The sequence below is a fragment of the Coffea eugenioides genome, chromosome 4 (genome assembly GCF_003713205.1).
Source record: "Coffea eugenioides isolate CCC68of chromosome 4, Ceug_1.0, whole genome shotgun sequence".
Classification (NCBI taxonomy): Eukaryota; Viridiplantae; Streptophyta; class Magnoliopsida; order Gentianales; family Rubiaceae; genus Coffea; species Coffea eugenioides.
Window position 1 is genome coordinate 14,200,038 of NC_040038.1, and position 17,281 is coordinate 14,217,318.

General features: G+C 43.1%; 5 protein-coding genes across 5 annotated transcripts; all 5 read right to left on the bottom strand.

Moving 5' to 3' along the window:
* Positions 1-700: 700 nt before the first annotated feature.
* Positions 701-1,525, bottom strand: LOC113769099. The gene has a single exon (XM_027313577.1). The coding sequence runs from the start codon at positions 1,523-1,525 to the stop codon at positions 701-703; it is 825 nt and encodes a 274-aa protein (XP_027169378.1).
* Positions 1,526-7,352: 5,827 nt separating this feature from the next.
* On the bottom strand, positions 7,353-7,742 carry LOC113769100. Its single transcript, XM_027313578.1, has 2 exons — positions 7,547-7,742; positions 7,353-7,483 (listed from the first exon to the last, which is right to left on the bottom strand). The coding sequence occupies exons 1-2, from the start codon at positions 7,740-7,742 to the stop codon at positions 7,353-7,355; spliced, it is 327 nt and encodes a 108-aa protein (XP_027169379.1).
* A 123-nt stretch (positions 7,743-7,865) lies between these two features.
* On the bottom strand, positions 7,866-11,528 carry LOC113769101. The gene is made up of 6 exons (XM_027313579.1): positions 11,276-11,528; positions 10,327-11,155; positions 10,153-10,284; positions 9,448-9,705; positions 8,822-8,877; positions 7,866-8,446 (listed from the first exon to the last, which is right to left on the bottom strand). The coding sequence occupies exons 1-6, from the start codon at positions 11,526-11,528 to the stop codon at positions 7,866-7,868; spliced, it is 2,109 nt and encodes a 702-aa protein (XP_027169380.1).
* Positions 11,529-11,663: 135 nt separating this feature from the next.
* Positions 11,664-12,656, bottom strand: LOC113769102. Its single transcript, XM_027313580.1, has one exon. The coding sequence runs from the start codon at positions 12,654-12,656 to the stop codon at positions 11,664-11,666; it is 993 nt and encodes a 330-aa protein (XP_027169381.1).
* A 1,728-nt stretch (positions 12,657-14,384) lies between these two features.
* Positions 14,385-16,637, bottom strand: LOC113769103. The gene has a single exon (XM_027313581.1). The coding sequence runs from the start codon at positions 16,635-16,637 to the stop codon at positions 14,385-14,387; it is 2,253 nt and encodes a 750-aa protein (XP_027169382.1).
* Positions 16,638-17,281: the final 644 nt, after the last annotated feature.

Consider the following 17,281-nt stretch of genomic DNA (forward strand, 5'->3'; position numbering starts at 1 on the left):
TGTTTGCCTAATTAATGTAGTAATATGAGTATTATGTATGTAGCAGTTGCAAGTTCAGTATTAAAGCTATAGTTTTAAGTGTGATGTACCTTGTCGTCGGCCAGAAGTAATTTCAGATATCTCCTTCCTTTTTTTGATATCTGAGGCTTTTGTTTGTCGATGACTTGAACTGTAGCTGCCCAATTCTTGATTCCAGGGAGCAGCTCATCAAATGTTATGAAGTTCATTGGTCACAATCTGTAGACAGTTTTAATATCAAAATAGAAATTAGTGAATACAAAGATGCGTTGAAGTAAGATTAGAATTATACACTGTGGAATATGTGCGATGAGTGAATTGCAGATAGTAATGAGCAAATGGTGTTCTTAGAAGTTCAAATCAACAAGTTTAAGGATGGTATTAGCTGAGAATAAGACTGGAGAAGATGTGACAGGTATGATGAGTTAATGTCAATGATAGAAAAAAAATGCTATTGGAAAAATGCAAGCATCAAAGTATTGATGAAGTGTTATAGCTGTGCTGCTTCTAAAATTTCAGTATAAACTATGTTAGGTGTAATATTATCCAAGCTGAGATCAGAAAGAGAAGGCTTGATCAATATTTTGACAGATTTGCTGTTTCTAGCTCTAGAAAGAGCTACGTAGAGTTGGCCATGAGAGAAGACTGGCTCACGAAGGTAAATCCCAACATAATCTAAGGTCTAACCCTGAGCCTTATTTATTGTCATGGCGAAGCATAAACGAACTGGAAATTGCATTCTTTCAAAAGCTATTGGACAGTCTGGGTCACTATCTGATTTGAAACATATTCTGTGCAGGAAAACTTCTTTTCCTGTGAATTCACCACAGCTGATGACTGCCTCTATTATATTTGGTCGTAGAGATCTACATATGAGCCTTGTCCCATTGCAAAGGCCTTCTGGAGGATCTATGTTTCTAAGTAACATGATCGGAGAGTTTGGTTTTAGCAGTGTTTTGTGTGGAGGGAAACCATTTGGTGTAAGGCTGTTAACAAAGTATTCTAGGATAGCCTGCTGAGAAGTGTCTATTATTTTATCTTTGCTAATGTATTCAGAAGCATTCCCTGAAAATTCTTCTATCAATGCACTGTTGATGTCGTCGACAAAGTCATTTTTAGTTGTAAGAATTGCTCGATTCGTCCATGAATAATCTTCTTTTGAACAACTTTTCAAGTCTGGAAACACTGCATGAATTAAGCTGTTGAGTGATTGCTCTTCAGTGGTGTATGGTATGAGCAGGTCTTCAGGAATTTGAATATTGTTGTTGTTGACAAAAGATTCAGTTCCGTTTCCTATACGAAGCAAATAATCAGTAAAATTGGGATCAGCAACAGCTCTCATATTTTGTTTGAGTTTGAGTTTGTGTAAATGAGGCCATATATAGGAATTTATAAGACTTGCTTGTATAAAGTCAGCTTTTGATCCTTTTGTTATGACTGGAAGTACCTGACGAAAATCGCCGCTGAAAACTATGATTTTGCCTCCAAAAAGATCATCTGTGTCCATTAAGTCTCTTAGTAGTTTGTCTACACGTTCAATTCCTATTTTGTGCATCATTGGAGCTTCATCCCAGATTATTAGCTTTGCTTGTCGAAGCAAATCTGCTAATGCACTCTGTTTGCTGACAGTACATGACAGGTGCCGAACCTGTGCAATAATAATTACTAAAAAGTCCTAATTACCACCTCAATTAAATAATTATAGAACAAGTCCAAGTACTGGAGCAGGGACCCTAGGTGTGCAATGGGTTACTTGATTCACCCTGTTCCCGAAGAGTTTGCTTGATCCGATATACCGGGTTTGTCTATAAGTATACTAATTTTGCGTACAATGGCAAGTAGGGTCGATTCCACAGGGAGCAGGTAGGAATTTATTTTTTTCCAAATTAGTAGAACGAAATTGGGGGATTTTCAATGGGAGGCAAACAAAAATAAAATAAAATAAAACAAACAAAATTCAAAACTAACTCGCAAAGCACAATTCACTAAAAATAGCAATTAATAAAAGTCTACCCAAAGGATCAACTGCTCAGGCACGGTCCAATTAAAATGATCATCGATGCAAAGATATTTCATCCATTTATCACTAGGTTGGTTATAGTTATCAATAAGCTCTGACAACCAGTTCTTCCTTACCTTTTCGACAGTCAAGGTACGACCATTGACTGCTTCCCTAACCAGATAACAACCCTAGGTACGACCATAGGAATTTAATTACCCAATTGCATTAAAGTTAGAAGAACCCAACCCTAACCAATAAACACGCTAAGAGGGTTTATTTAAGCTAGATCCTGCGTTTCCCCATCATAAAACCAATTATGGTGGTTGCCACGGGGTGCTAACTAAATGAACAATTACGGATTCTATTTAATTAACGTGGCAGTAGGCTATTAAGTTAAATCAAATACCCGGCCGTTGATATTCAATCAATAAAATACCCATGAACAATTAATTCAGGAAACGCACGAATAGCAATTAATTGGAGGAAATAATAAAGATTCGGTTAGATCTCACAGATATTATGGACCGCGCCTTCGCGTCAACCTTTGGGTAGAGGAGGAAATTAGCCGCTCCTCATCGTGTCAATCCCGCGTAAATTAATTGAATACATTCAATTGTTTGCCGAAGAATTGGAAAATCACAAGAGTAACCTCACGGAATTTTGAAGAGTCAAAGGCAAAACGTAAAAAGGGTCTCCGTTCTACGGAGCCCAGATGCAATCCGCGAGAATGTTCAATGCCTGGCCGCCAGCCGCAGGCGAACAAAAGTAAAAGAAACAGAACAGAAGCAAGCGTCTGACAAGGAGTCGAAAAAAAGAAAATTAAAGCTAAGGCTAAAAAGTTCATCCTTTTCCAATCTCGCTTTGTCCTCTTTATATAGCCGCCGCGATTCAAGTCAAAAAGCAGAGACGTCTGGAGCAATTTCAGCTAATCGAAGCTATTTCCTTTGAAGTTTTAATCCAATGCTTCGGGTTCACGTGGACCACGGTCCGGCTTTCGGTTTCGTCCTCCTTCTAAGGCGTGGCCACGCTCTGAAATGAAAAGTCTTCTGGAAATTTTTCCCCGCGATATCTTTTTTGATGCCAACCACCTACAATTCACACAAATGTCAAATATGAGTGAAATTCCCTTTCTTAGCACCATGAATAGCCAAAATTAGGACAAGATGACAGTGCAAAACGTGCCAAATAACGGCTCTATCAAATCCCCCCACACCTAGACAATGCTTGCCCTCAAGCATTTCGGAGCTCAGAAGTACAACCAAGAGAGCGGAGGTCATGCAGTAGTCTATACTAACACACGCATCTAGGGTCCCTGACAATATTACCAAAGGTAGAACACACCGGACATGTTATAATTCGAAGGATATATATGAATACTAGGATCGCTCAATTCAACATCACGGAATGCCATTACCATAGGCTTGCACGTTTATCACATCTCCACCACTTAAAAGTGAACTAAACACATAAATCAAAGGGACTTTAATAGGGTTGTAATGGGGCTCAGGTGAAAGGCGGGTTAAGTAGGTATGGATAGGGGGTAAAGTGTCAAGAGAACGTCCAAAACTCACCAATAACCACAGTGCTCTACTGGAGGAGTTTCACTAACAAGGCAGTTTCCATTTGCTGTACACCCTGTACAAGTGCCCCAAGATTTTTTTTTTTTTTTTTTTTTGTCGGCTCGCAAGGCGTGGGCACGCCTTGTAGCCCATAGTCCTCTGGTCACAAGGTCTCTTCATGAATTTTTTTTTTTTTTTTTTTTTTCAAGAGGCAGTCCTGTAAGGCGTGGGCACGCCTTGTAAGCCAAAGTCCTCTGGTCAGTGCCCTTGTTCTTTTTTCCAATTTCCCCTCCTTTACACAAAGATAGCATCATATAGCTCCTAATCTATCAGCACTTTCAATCCCAAATTCGTTTGCTTGGCACAAATGATGGATTTCAGACATCCCTTGACAACACATGGATAAGCGAGAAAGTTTAAAGGGGTCTTGGGTTAACAAACACGGATATCAACCAGAAACGAAGGACAGAAGCTCAAGTTGGTTCACTATTGGGATATAAAATGAGGGTTTGATTTTTTTAGATAGCGGAAGAGGGTTAAATCCTAAATGCCCTTATCATTTCCAATGCACTCAGTTCATCAAAATGCGATCTTGACATGTACAAAATAGCAAGTTCTAGAATGTTCATACCATGTGCGATAACCACGTAATCAAACAAAATAGAGCGAACAAGAATAAAATGCTCAAGTAAGGCTCAAAAGCTCCCCAAGAGTTACAAAAATGGGTGAATTCCAGTATGCTCAACATTCGATGACATTGCCAAGGGAAACAAAATGCACGGCTAGCATATACGACCACATACCCACTCACTTTGATTATGTCATTCATCACAGCAATATGCCCCAACACTAACAAGCATAAAAATAACCAAAAGAGCGACTAACTACAATGTTTTTTCATTTTTTCCATTTATTCTTTTTTTTTTTTAAGTGACAAAGCAAAAAGAAAGAACTAATGAAAAAGAAAGTAATGGAAACCACTCCCCCCACACCTAAAACCTACATTGTCCTCAATGTAACATAGGAAAATAAATTGCAAGGGCAGAGAGAGCGAAAACTTCCCTGACTACCGAAAAGGTGCGGCCGGAGCCTAAGGAGGCGGCGGATGCGGCGGCTGGAAGCCAATGTGAGCATAGTAAGCTGCTTGATTCTCTGCCTGAATGCGGGCGAAAACCTGGAGCGCCATAAGCCGGCCATCTATCCTTGCCAGTTGGGTGTTGAGGTCATGAAGACCCATTTGGAGGTCCGGGTAGCGGGGATCCCCAGCAGGAGGAGGATGAGAGGAGGACGGACCCGCCTGGTCCGGATGGGGTGGCGAGTCAGTGGAGGGTGCAGTGGTAGGCACCCGGGGCCGCGGCCCGCCCTCACCAGGGGGCGTAAACTGATAAACATCGCCCACTTTGAAAATAACCCCCATTCTCTCCAAGCTACGCAAATCCAGGGGTTCATTTTCTCGAGCTAGAGTGTAGTTGTGCTCCTTGTCTAGATCAAGCACTCCCACTCGAATGGCCAAGTGAGTAATGAGTGATCCCAGTATCACCGGCTTATTACGCTTTTGCATGACCGTTTCCATCTGGGTGGCCACCCAACATCCAAAGTTAACTCGAACCTTGTTGCGCATGCACCAAAGAAAATAGAATTCCACTTTGGTAAGCGTGCCGGAGGTATCCTTTCGCCCCGAGAAATTGTGAGCTAAGAACCTGTGGACAACCTTCAAGACCGGATCCTTCAGATGGGAAGCCTTCGACTGACTCGGATTGTAGACTTGACGATCCGTGGACCACTCCCTCCAAATGTCAATGTAGTCAACTGAGAACGGTCGGGTGAAGTCACACGCACTGTTTATATATGCCCCAGAGGCAATGGTGTCCTCACTAGCAAACCCCAAAGTCATGTTAAACTCATTAATTGACATACCAAACTGAGTACCTCCCAATCTGAAATTAATGACCTCCGGCTCATCCAAAGTGATAAATTCATTTCTGTTGAACTCGAATGTGGAGAAGAATTCACAACACAGTTCCTCAAACGTAGGATAGTTAATGAGTAGATATTGTTGCCAACCTATGGCTGAGAATAGCTGTTCAACCTCCCGTGCAATTCGCAAATGGTCCAAGGTCGGAGCATGAAAGCACCTACAAGGAGTAAAAGGACGGTTTGCCAAGTTGTTAAACCGCTCCACTTGTGCCTGTGTAAGATTAGTGACCGTTTCCCCCCCTCCTCCAGGAGACATAGTGCTCTTATTCAGGCCCAGACGAGACCGAATGGTAGGTTGAACCGGGGCTCGCCTCTTGCGAGGTTGGGACCCAGACGGCCCAGCAGTTGTCGCCTTCTTTGGAGGCATTCGGATGCCCAGAGATGAATGTAAAGCAGCCCGGAGACAGCCAATCAATTACCCAAAAGAAGACACGGGACCACAGGTAACAAATAATATGCAACAAATCAACAGTCCAATAGCAAAGAGGGAACACAATGTCCCCACCAACAGCAACCGGTCAACAAATACCAACCAAGGCCCCCACTGCCGTCAATTGGCCGACAACAATGAAGAAAACCAAATCAACTCCCCTCAAATCAAGAAATCAGTCACTAAAAGGCAACAATCAGTGAGCTACCAACCACGTGTTCCAAATATTAAATTCACTAGAGCCCACAAATTTCTCAAGTATATAATCACAGGGAAGCAGATATAAGGTCTCTCCCTTCAGATGATCAAATAACTGGTCCCCCCGACAATACCAACAATTATCGCAACCCAAAAGGAGGCAAAATTCAGCAATTAAAATTCCCAATCGAAGTCACCAGGTCTACCAGAAAAGCAAATAGGGGTACCACAAGTCTCTTGGTCCTCGCTGGAGAGGAAAATGGCGAAGAGGGAGAACTGGTGTCGCGCGGCTGCGAAAGGAGGGAGGCAGGCGCGCAGATCTGGTGGTAGTGGGCTGAGGCGCGCGCGAGCTGCTGCTGCGCAGGGATCTGGCGCGCGCGAGCTGCAAGGAGCGCTGGGGCTGGCGCGCACTGGGGAGGCTCTGGGCTGAAGCAGGGGCCGCGCGCGAAGGTGGGCAGGCGGGTAGGCGGAGGCGCGCGCAGGTGGGCAGACGCAGGTCTTCCGCTGCTGGGCCTGAGGCTTGCGCGCGCAGGTGGCTGCTGCGGCAAGAGGCTGCGCACTGGAGCTGGTGTCGCGCGCGGCTGGCGTGCTGGGCGCTGGGGCTGGTGGGCTGCGCGGCGCTGACAAGAGCAGCGGCGCTCGACGGCGGCGGCTGTGGCTGCAGAACTCCGAGGGGGCGGCGGACGGTAGCGGCCAGCAAGGAAAAAGGGAGAAGAAAGTGAGATTAGGACAAAACAAAAAAAATTGGGAAAAATTAGTGTTCAATTCCAAGGACGGTGACCAGACTAGAGAAAACAAAGACAAGAAAAGAATGGGAACGTAAGGTCTCGGTCAAAGGTTTTTTTTTTTTTTTTTTTTTTTTTTTTTTTTTTTCGCTATCGGAGGGTATGGAAGGCGTGGGCACGCCTTGGAGAGTATACTCTTCTGCCCACAACATCCAAATGATGTCCGAACGAAATTTTTTTTTTTTTTTTGTTTTTGCAAGGCGTGGGCACGCCTTGGAACCCCTACTCTTCTGTCTAACACCACAAAACAGGCACAACATTAAGATAAAACCGAAAAATCATAAAACAAGGAAAAATGATCACAACTGATATTGTAATCCTTGGGTTGCCTCCCAAGCAGCGCCTTTCTTTAACGTCTTTGGCTAGACATAGTTTTCAACGGTCTAGACTTCACCACTTGGATCATCAAGGAATAGAACCTCCACGTGCTCGCTATTAAACCCTTCATAATAAGGCTTTAAACGATGACCGTTGACTACGAACTTTTTCTCCGTCTTGAGACTTTGGATTTCCACTGCGCCATAATGAGAAATATTAGTAACATCAAATGGACCAATCCAACGGGAACGCAACTTACCAGGAAAAAGCTTAAGCCTCGAGTGATAAAGTAGGACTTTTTGCCCAACGACAAACGACTTCCTCGAGACTTGTTGATCATGAAAGACTTTATTTTTCTCCTTATAAATTGCTGCATTCTCATAGGCTTCATTCCTTAGCTCCTCCAACTCTTGTAATTGGAGTTTTCTATTTCCTCCGGCCTCCATAAGGTCCATATTACACCGCTTGAGCGCCCAAAATGCTTTGTGTTCATATTCCACCGGGAGGTGGCAAGGCTTACCAAAAACTAACCTGTATGGGGACATCCCAATCGGCGTCTTATACGCAGTGCGGTAGGCCTAGAGAGCATCTTCCAATTTCACACTCCAATCCTTTCGATCAGGCCTCACCATCTTCTCCAGAATCGACTTAACCTCCCTATTCGATACTTCGGCTTGACCATTCGTTTGGGGATGGTAGGGAGTGGACACTTTGTGGAGCACACCATACTTACGAAACAAGGCGGTGATCGTTTTATTGCAAAAGTGGGTGCCCCTGTCACTCACTATGGCTCTCGGCATTCCAAAACGGACAAAAATGTTAGATCTTACAAAATCTGCAACTACTTTAGAATCATTAGTCCGGGTAGCTTTTGCCTCTACCCATTTGGAAACATAGTCAACAGCAAGTATAATGTACAAGAAACCAAAGGACGAGGGGAAGGGACCCATGAAATCTATACCCCAGACATCAAAAATCTCAACAAATAATATGGGGGTTTGACTCATTTGGTCTCTTCGAGAGATATTCCCCACCCTTTGACACTTATCACAAGATTTGCAAAACAGATATGCATCCTTAAACAGAGTAGGCCAATAAAAACCACTTTCTAACACTTTACGAGCCGTCCGCTTTGGACCAAAATGCCCACCACACGCAAACGAATGACAGAAAGCTAAAATAGAGTGAAACTCACCTGCACTTACACACCTTCTTATCACCTGGTCCGAACATTGCCTCCATAGGTACGGGTCATCCCAAAGGTAATGTTTGGCATCACTCTTTAGCTTATCCCTTCTAGCTTTTGACCAACCTGTAGGTAATTGACTTGCTACCAAGAAATTTACAATATCGGCATACCATGGTGCCGACGAATCAATGGCCAGAAGTTGCTCCTCAGGGAATGACTCCCTCAACGGTAGATCTTCTTGATTCGTGAGCAACCGGCTCAAATGGTCAGCCACCAAATTCTCGACTCCACTCTTATCCTTAATCTCTAAGTCGAACTCCTGCAGGAGCAGGATCCATCTAATGAGCCGCGGTTTGGCATCCTTTTTCGCCAACAGGTACCTCAAGGCTGCATGGTCAGAGAAAACAATTACTTTTGCACCCAATAAATATGACCTAAATTTCTCTAGTGCAAAAACAACAGCTAGTAATTCCTTCTCCGTCGTGGAGTAATTAAGTTGGGCTCCACTTAAGGCTCTCGATGCGTAGTAGATCGCGTGTGGCGCTCTTCCAATTCTCTGTCCCAACACGGCCCCCACGGCATAGTCACTTGCGTCGCACATAATTTCAAACGGAAGGCTCCAATCTGGGGGTTGAATGACAGGCGGCGATGTCAGTGACTCCTTCAATTTATCAAACGCCACCTTACATTCATTTGTGAAATCAAACGGCACGTCTTTCTGCAGTAGTTTGAACAGGGGTGCTCCGATCTTCGAAAAGTCTTTGATAAATCTCCTGTAAAAACCTGCATGGCCCAAAAACGAACGCACTTCCCGGACACATACGGGGTAAGGTAGAGCAGAAATAAGGTCAATTTTAGCTTTATCTACCTCTATGCCCTTAGCTGACACGACGTGCCCTAAAACAATGCCATGGTCTACCATAAAGTGACATTTTTCCCAATTAAGTACCAAATTCGTCTCTATACATCTTTTCAGAATTAAAGTCAGATTTTCCAAGCATTCATCAAAACTGTCCCCGTACACACTGAAATCATCCATGAATACCTCAATTATTTTCTCTACATACTCGGAGAAAATACTTACCATGCACATTTGAAAGGTCGCTGGAGCATTGCAGAGTCCGAAAGGCATCCGGCGGTAGGCAAACGTGCCAAATGGGCATGTGAAGGTAGTCTTCTCCTGGTCTTCTGGTGCGATCGCGATCTGAAAGTAACCTGAAAAACCATCCAAGAAACAATAGTAAACACGACCTGCCAATCGTTCTACCATCTGATCAATAAAGGGGAGGGGGAAATGGTCCTTTTTAGTCACGGCATTTAGCTTCCTGTAGTCGATGCACTGGCGCCAGCCAGTTGCTTTCCTGACCGGGACCATATCACCCTCCTGGTTCTCCTCCACGGTCACTCCCGCCTTTTTCGGGACTACCTGGACAGGACTCACCCATGGGCTATCCGAGATAGCAAAAATGATCCCCACCTCTAGAAGCTTGAGTATCTCCTTTTTCACAACTTCCATCATCAGGGGGTTCAATCTTCTTTGAGCCTGTCTTACCGGCTTCGCATCTTCCTCGAGCCGAATTCGGTGCATACATAAGGATGGACTTATTCCCTTGATATCTGCTATACTCCACCCAATTGCCTCCTTATGCTCCCTCAGGACTCGCACTAGTTTGTCTTCTTGACTTGGAGACAGGTGCGCAGAGATGATTACCGGCAGTGTCTCCCGGTCTCCTAGGAATGCGTACTTAAGATGCTTTGGCAGAGGCTTTAATTCTAAATCTGGTGCCTGCACAACTGAAGGAAGCAGTTTCGTTTAAGCCTCTGGCACAAAAAGAGAAGTAAGCTCATACCTTGGGGATACGGGTGGAAGTGAGTGTAAGGCTTCCACTGCATGGAGCAAATCTCCCCTTAGGTCCACATCATGAGTTACACCCAACTCCAAGTGCTTGGCTAGAGCCACTTCCAAAGCGTCTTCGCCATCTAATTCGAAAATTTCCTGCACGAAAGGCTCAATAACACTCAAAGCAAAGACCGAGTTAGATTCTTCTGGGTACTTCATCGCCTCAAAAATATTGAAATTCACAGTTTCACCATCAAATTCCATTGACAAAGTACCCTCATTCACATCTATCTTAGTCCTGGCAGTGCTAAGAAATGGTCTACCTAACAAGATAGGTGATGGGCTTAATGATTTCTCATCTCCCATGTCCAAGATATAAAAATCTGCAGGAAAAACCAATTCATTTACCTGTACCAAGACATCCTCAACTAGCCCCTCTGGATATGCATTCGTACGATCAGCTAGTTGGATTATGATGGCTGTTTCTTTAAGTGGTCCAAGATTTAGAGAAGCAAAAATAGTCTTGGGCATCACATTGATTGACGCCCCTAAATCTAACATTGCTTTCCTAATCGGTGTGTTCCCTATCTTACAGGGGATCGTGAACATACCTGGATCTCCACACTTGGGTGGAAGCTTCCTTTGGAGCATTGCTGACACATTTTCTCCCACCGCTACTCTTTCGTCCCCTCTCAGTTTCCTCTTATGGGTGCATAGATCCTTGAGAAATTTAGCATATTTCGGTATCTGCTTGATTGCATCCAGTAAAGGGATGTTAATCTCCACTTTTCGGAACACATCTAGAAGCTCTTTTTCCTTCTCTACTTTTTTTGTCTTCTCTAGCCTGCAAGGAAAAGGAGGTAAGTTAGATTTAATAGTGGGCGGAGGAGTGATGATTACCTTGGGATCCTTGCGAATACGCCCTTCCTCTTCAATTTCCTTCTCTATCTCCTCTTCACTTTTGCTTTTTGAACTTTCCACTTTAGGCCCTTCCAATTCCTTGCCACTCCTCAGTGTCATGGCACTTACATTCCTGGGATTTACTTCAGGTTGTGAGGGTAACTTTCCATAAGAGTGGGACTCCAAGCGATTGATGGCAGTTGCCATTTGGCTTATTCGAGCCTCCATATCCTTCATGCCTGCTTTTGTGTCCTGCTGGAACTGAGTGGTGCTCATGGCTAAGGTTCTAGTTTCTTGCTGGAGTTGAGCCATATTAGTGGTCAATGACCTGGTCTCTTGCTGGAGCTGGGCGGTTGTCGTAGCCAGGTTGGTAGTAGTCGTGGCCAGGTTTTTGACTAGGTCCTCCAGAGAACTTCCTGAGTTGGAGGACGAGGGTTGCGATTTTGGTTACCATGGCTGGTGGAATCCTGGTGGACGATTTGGAAATGCATTTTGTTGCCTGTTCCCATAACTGAGATTGGGATGGTCCCTCCAGCCCGGATTGTACGTATTGGAGTATGGGTCGTACTGCCTGCGGGGCGCGGGCACGTCTCCGGCCATGTTTACCTGTTCCGCCCCGTCCTCTTGCAAAATGGGGCACGAGTCTGTGCAATGGTTCATGCTAGTGCATATTCCACACACCTTCGCTCGCGGCGCGTCTCTCATGGCTAATTGCCTAACAACTGACGTCAGTTCTGACATTTGCTGCTGTAAGGATGAAATCTCTACCTCGTTGACTCTACGGGGAGGGTTGCTCTCACGGGAGCCAAATTGCTGGGAGTTCTCTGCCATGGCTTCGATGAGCTCCCACGCTTCCCTTGGTGTCTTGTTTGCCAGTGCTCCCCCACTTGCAGCGTCGATGATACTCCTATCGGTTGATTGGAGCCCTTCGGAGAAGTATTGGATTAACAGTTGCTCACTAATTTGATGCTGCGGGCATCTAGTGCACAACTTGTTAAACCTTTCCCAGTATTCGTACAAGGACTCACCGGGGTATTGTTTTATGCCGCAGATCTCCTTCCTCAAACTCGCAGCCCGGGATGCAGGGAAGAATTTTTCCAAGAATTTCTTTTTCAGCTGCGCCCATGTGGTAATACTACCTGCTGGTAGGTAGTACAGCCAATCTTTAGCTGCATCTTTGAGAGAGAACGGGAAGGCTCTCAGTCTAATTTGCTCTTCAGTGACCCCAGGAGGTTTCATACTAGAGCAGACCACCTCGAACTCCTTTACGTGCTTGTGGGGTTCTTCGCCAGAGAGACCATGGAAAGAGGGTAAGAGTTGAATCAACCCCGACTTCAGTTCGAAAGCGGTATTCTCAGCCAAAGCGGGGAATGTGATGCATAAGGGCTGGTGAGTCAGCTCCGGGGCAGCCAGCTCCCTCAATGTTTGGTTGTTGGCCATGCTTACTTCGTCTTCCGCTGACTCGTTTGCAGCAAATAAGTGCCCTTCTTTTTGCCTCTTGGTCTCTTGCCTCCGCCTACGCGCTGCCTTCTCAACCTCAGGATCGTATACTAATTCACCTGTGCGAGAAGAACGGGGCATAAACCAGCAAAAGTACCAAGAAGAATAGAATAAAATAAAAATAAAACAAAAACTGAATTTGAAAAGAAATAAATAATCCAAACACCAGCTCCCCGGCAACGGCGCCAAAAATTGACAGGTGCCGAACCTGTACAATAATAATTACTAAAAAGTCCTAATTACCACCTCAATTAAATAATTATAGAACAAATCCAAGTACTGGAGCAGGGACCCTAGGTGTGCAATGGGTTACTTGATTCACCCTGTTCCCGAAGAGTTTGCTTGATCCGATATACCGGGTTTGTCTATAAGAATACTAATTTTGCGTACAATGGCAAGTAGGGTCGATTCCACAGGGAGCAGGTAGGAAATTATTTCTTTCCAAATTAGTAGAACGAAATTGGGGGATTTTCAATGGGAGGCAAACAAAAATAAAATAAAATAAAACAAACAAAATTCAAAACTAACTCACAAAGCACAATTCACTAAAAATAGCAATTAATAAAAGTTCTACCCAAAGGATCAACTGCTCAGGCACGGTCCAATTAAATGCTCATCGATGCAAAGATATTTCATCCATTTTTCACTAGGTTGGTTATAGTTATCAATAAGCTCTGACAACCAGTTCTTCCTTACCTTTTCGACAGTCAAGGTACGACCATTGACTGCTTCCCTAACCAGATAACAACCCTAGGTACGACCATAGGAATTTAATTACCCAATTGCATTAAAGTTAGAAGAACCCAACCCTAACCAATAAACACGCTAAGAGGGTTTATTTAAGCTAGATCCTGCGTTTCCCCATCATAAAACCAATTATGGTGGTTGCCACGGGGTGCTAACTAAATGAACAATTACGGATTCTATTTAATTAACGTGGCAGTAGGCTATTAAGTTAAATCAAATACCCGGCCGTTGATATTCAATCAATAAAATACCCATGAACAATTAATTCAGGAAACGCACGAATAGCAATTAATTGGAGGAAATAATAAAGATTCGGTTAGATCTCACAGATATTATGGACCGCGCCTTCGCGTCAACCTTTGGGTAGAGGAGGAAATTAGCCGCTCCTCATCGTGTCAATCCCGCGTAAATTAATTGAATACATTCAATTGTTTGCCGAAGAATTGGAAAATCACAAGAGTAACCTCACGGAATTTTGAAGAGTCAAAGGCAAAACGTAAAAAGGGTCTCCGTTCTACGGAGCCCAGATGCAATCCGCGAGAATGTTCAATGCCTGGCCGCCAGCCGCAGGCGAACAAAAGTAAAAGAAACAGAACAGAAGCAAGCGTCTGACAAGGAGTCGAAAAAAAGAAAATTAAAGCTAAGGCTAAAAAGTTCATCCTTTTCCAATCTCGCTTTGTCCTCTTTATATAGCCGCCGCGATTCAAGTCAAAAAGCAGAGACGTCTGGAGCAATTTCAGCTAATCGAAGCTATTTCCTTTGAAGTTTTAATCCAATGCTTCGGGTTCACGTGGACCACGGTCCGGCTTTCGGTTTCGTCCTCCTTCTAAGGCGTGGCCACGCTCTGAAATGAAAAGTCTTCTGGAAATTTTTCCCCGCGATATCTTTTTTGATGCCAACCACCTACAATTCACACAAATGTCAAATATGAGTGAAATCCCCTTTCTTAGCACCATGAATAGCCAAAATTAGGACAAGATGACAGTGCAAAACGTGCCAAATAACGGCTCTATCAGTACACATATTGCTTGTGTCCATATTGATTGGTATTTTGAAGCGCGAATGCGCTGTTCGTCCTCCAGGAAGTATTGATGCTGCAACTTCGCTTGATGCTGTAGCCAATGCTATGAAACCTCTGGATCTGATATCAGCTAATAGAGCTTTGTATAAAAATGTTTTGCCAGTCCCTCCTGGTCCGTCTAAGAAGAAAGATCCTTTGTGATTGTTGTATACATGAGCTGTAATTATATCAAATGCAAGTTTCTGTTCCATATTTAGCCGACTAATGGATGCAATATCTTCATCTGAGATAATAATCTGAGTTTCACTCATAGTATCTCTTGTTTCTCTGTCTGCTGGATTCAACCTCAGAATTCGTGGAACTAAGTCGTAACTATTGCTATTCTTGCCCATTGATTGTAAGAACTTACTTATTTCATGAAGCACATTTAGTTGTATCTGATCACTTTGCAAATGAGGCTGATGATAAAAATCTTCGGATAAAGATTCTTCAAAATTTTCCCAAAGCTGTCTAGGATTTGCTGGCGGAAAATGTACTAATATTGTGGCAAAAAGTCTTCTGAAAGTGTGAGGCATATGATAGAGTGCTGCTTCTTCGAGGCATTGTTGCTGTGCATTGTTCGATTCAAAATATCCCCTGAGTATTGCTGCTTCTTGAAGGCTATTTGCGTATTTATTGTCTATCATTTTGAGATCATCAAATGAAGTTGGTCCTTTAACATTGATTAAGAGTAGCCGCAGAAAATAACGCTCTCCTTCATTTGGATTTGCTGCAACAATTCTTCCAATACAGTCTTTCTGTTTCCTTGCCGACCAATACTTCTTATCTGGATGCCAAACGAAATGTTGAGGAAACTCCTTGTATGTGCATTTTAAAGCTTTTGCTAAATCATCTGTTGCATTCATATAGAAAAACTCTGTTAACATGGTCCTTTTCTTGAACTGATTTTTCAATAAATCTCTGATGTCTTCATTGTCCTTGAAGCTCATGGATTGATAATTCTGTAAGTGTAACTGTAAATTCATAACCGAAGGATGCATTTCATTGAGAGTAAATCTGTATATGCGCCACATAGCTTCAATACCAGATACCCATCTTGCTGTCTGATATTCTTTGATTTCGTCAATGCATTGTTCTGAAGTATCTGAGTTAACTCGAAAATGGATTTTGTCATGTCCTTTGAAAATATACTTGAACATGTATTTGACAACTTTGATGGTAGAACAGATTTCAACATTGATATGACAATTGAACTTTGCCAATAGGTACGGATTATGTGGTACTACCCATCTGTTATCCAGTTCTTGACCTCGAACATGAACTATTTTTCCATCATTTCTTCGGCGATATATTGGATAAGCATTCTGTCCATGAGTTGTAGAATCTGCCCATTGCTTTGGATACTTGTTCTTACAAAATCTGACCTTTTTACCTTGCATGCAGACATTGTTAGGATTTTTACTGCCACAAGGTCCGTGCATCATATGCTTACGGACCATTTTAAACAAATGCTTGTGTGTACCTTCATCTGGTAGTTCAGCAGAGACTATTTGATCATAGGAATCAAGAGAGTATAGCTTTGAATTGGGTTTCAGAATAATAAGGAAGTGAGCATGTGGCAAGCCTCGTTTCTGAAACTCAATCACATAGGTGTATGCTGCAACTTGACCGAAAATTTCTTTCTTGAATAGCTCTTCCTTTAGCATTTCCAATTTAGCCTGAAACACCCGAGCACATAAGTCGATTCTGTTTTGTGTTTCATCAGTAGGCAGCATGTTTTCCTTAATTTCTGGCCATGAAGGATTACATGTCATAGTAAGAAATAAATCAGGCCTTCCAAATTTCTGAACTAAGGCCATAGCATTCATATATCTCTTTTTCATGTCTCGAGGCCCTCCTATAAATGAAGCAGGTAAGAGTACACGCTGGCCTACTTTAGAACCTTGTGATTGCCCTTGAATTACAGAGTCCATCAAGCCTTGGAGTTGTTCTCTTTGAATAAGCAATTGCTTGCTTCTGTAGAAGTCAAGTCTTTGAGTTTCAAGCTTGACATACATATCTACAGCGAATTGTTGTAGTAGGCGGCCAGCGTTCAGAATATTTGGACTGTATTCTTTTCTGATCTGAAACTTGTAGGCATAATATTCTCTCATTGACACGAACTCCTTTGAATTTTCGTGTTGCTGAAAAGCTGCAGAGGTAGTTTTAAAGCATGAGTATCAAATATATAAAATGCATTCAGACAAAATTTTGATGCTGATAGTAAACTTGTGCAAAATAGCTAAGGAAAATGTACCTTATTGCTCTGAGCTGAAGAGCTCTTCAGGTGATGTAAAACTGGTTAATGTCACTGTGCATTTTTTTCTTTCTTTCTGCTCTTTTACGTTTCTTTGGATTCACATTTCCTGATCTCTGAATTCCTGGGTGCCAGCCTGTTTCTCCAAGAGGATATAGCAGAGGATATTGGAGAGGATCGTAACAGCCATAATAGTACTGTACGCGATGGCTCTGGCCTTCTTCTGTATATACTTGTATATGTCTAGTATAAGCTTCTGTTGGATTTTCACCTTCAATCTATAGAGCAGCAATTTGAGAAACTATAGGCTTATTGTAAGTTCTTTGATCAGTAGTAGAATGTGATCTGAGAATAATCTGATATGAGTCTAAATCTGGAACATTGCGTAAACTTCGAAAAAAACAGGCATAAGGATTTTGCTTCATCACATCCATGAGTTTAGAGACTATAGGGTTTGTTTGGACAGCAATTTATTTGGCCAAATATATTTGCTTACATCAT

Excerpts from the sequence above, each read along its gene's own strand:
- LOC113769099 (XM_027313577.1), bottom strand. The coding sequence starts at position 1,525 with ATGGACACAGATGATCTTTTTGGAGGCAAAATCATAGTTTTCAGCGGC.
- LOC113769100 (XM_027313578.1), bottom strand. The coding sequence starts at position 7,742 with ATGGACCTTATGGAGGCCGGAGGAAATAGAAAACTCCAATTACAAGAG. Across the intron at positions 7,484-7,546 it reads GAGGCTTAAGCTTTTTCCTG|TGGAAATCCAAAGTCTCAAG; the intron begins GTAAGTTGCGTT and ends ATTATGGCGCAG.
- LOC113769101 (XM_027313579.1), bottom strand. The coding sequence starts at position 11,528 with ATGGCTCAACTCCAGCAAGAAACTAGAACCTTAGCCATGAGCACCACT. Across the intron at positions 11,156-11,275 it reads GGAAAGTTCAAAAAGCAAAA|AGAAGACAAAAAAAGTAGAG; the intron begins GTGAAGAGGAGA and ends CTTGCAGGCTAG. Across the intron at positions 8,878-9,447 it reads AATCTGACTTTAATTCTGAA|CTCTGACCATGCAGCCTTGA; the intron begins AAGATGTATAGA and ends AGTAATTGTTTT.
- LOC113769102 (XM_027313580.1), bottom strand. The coding sequence starts at position 12,656 with ATGGCCAACAACCAAACATTGAGGGAGCTGGCTGCCCCGGAGCTGACT.
- LOC113769103 (XM_027313581.1), bottom strand. The coding sequence starts at position 16,637 with ATGAGAGAATATTATGCCTACAAGTTTCAGATCAGAAAAGAATACAGT.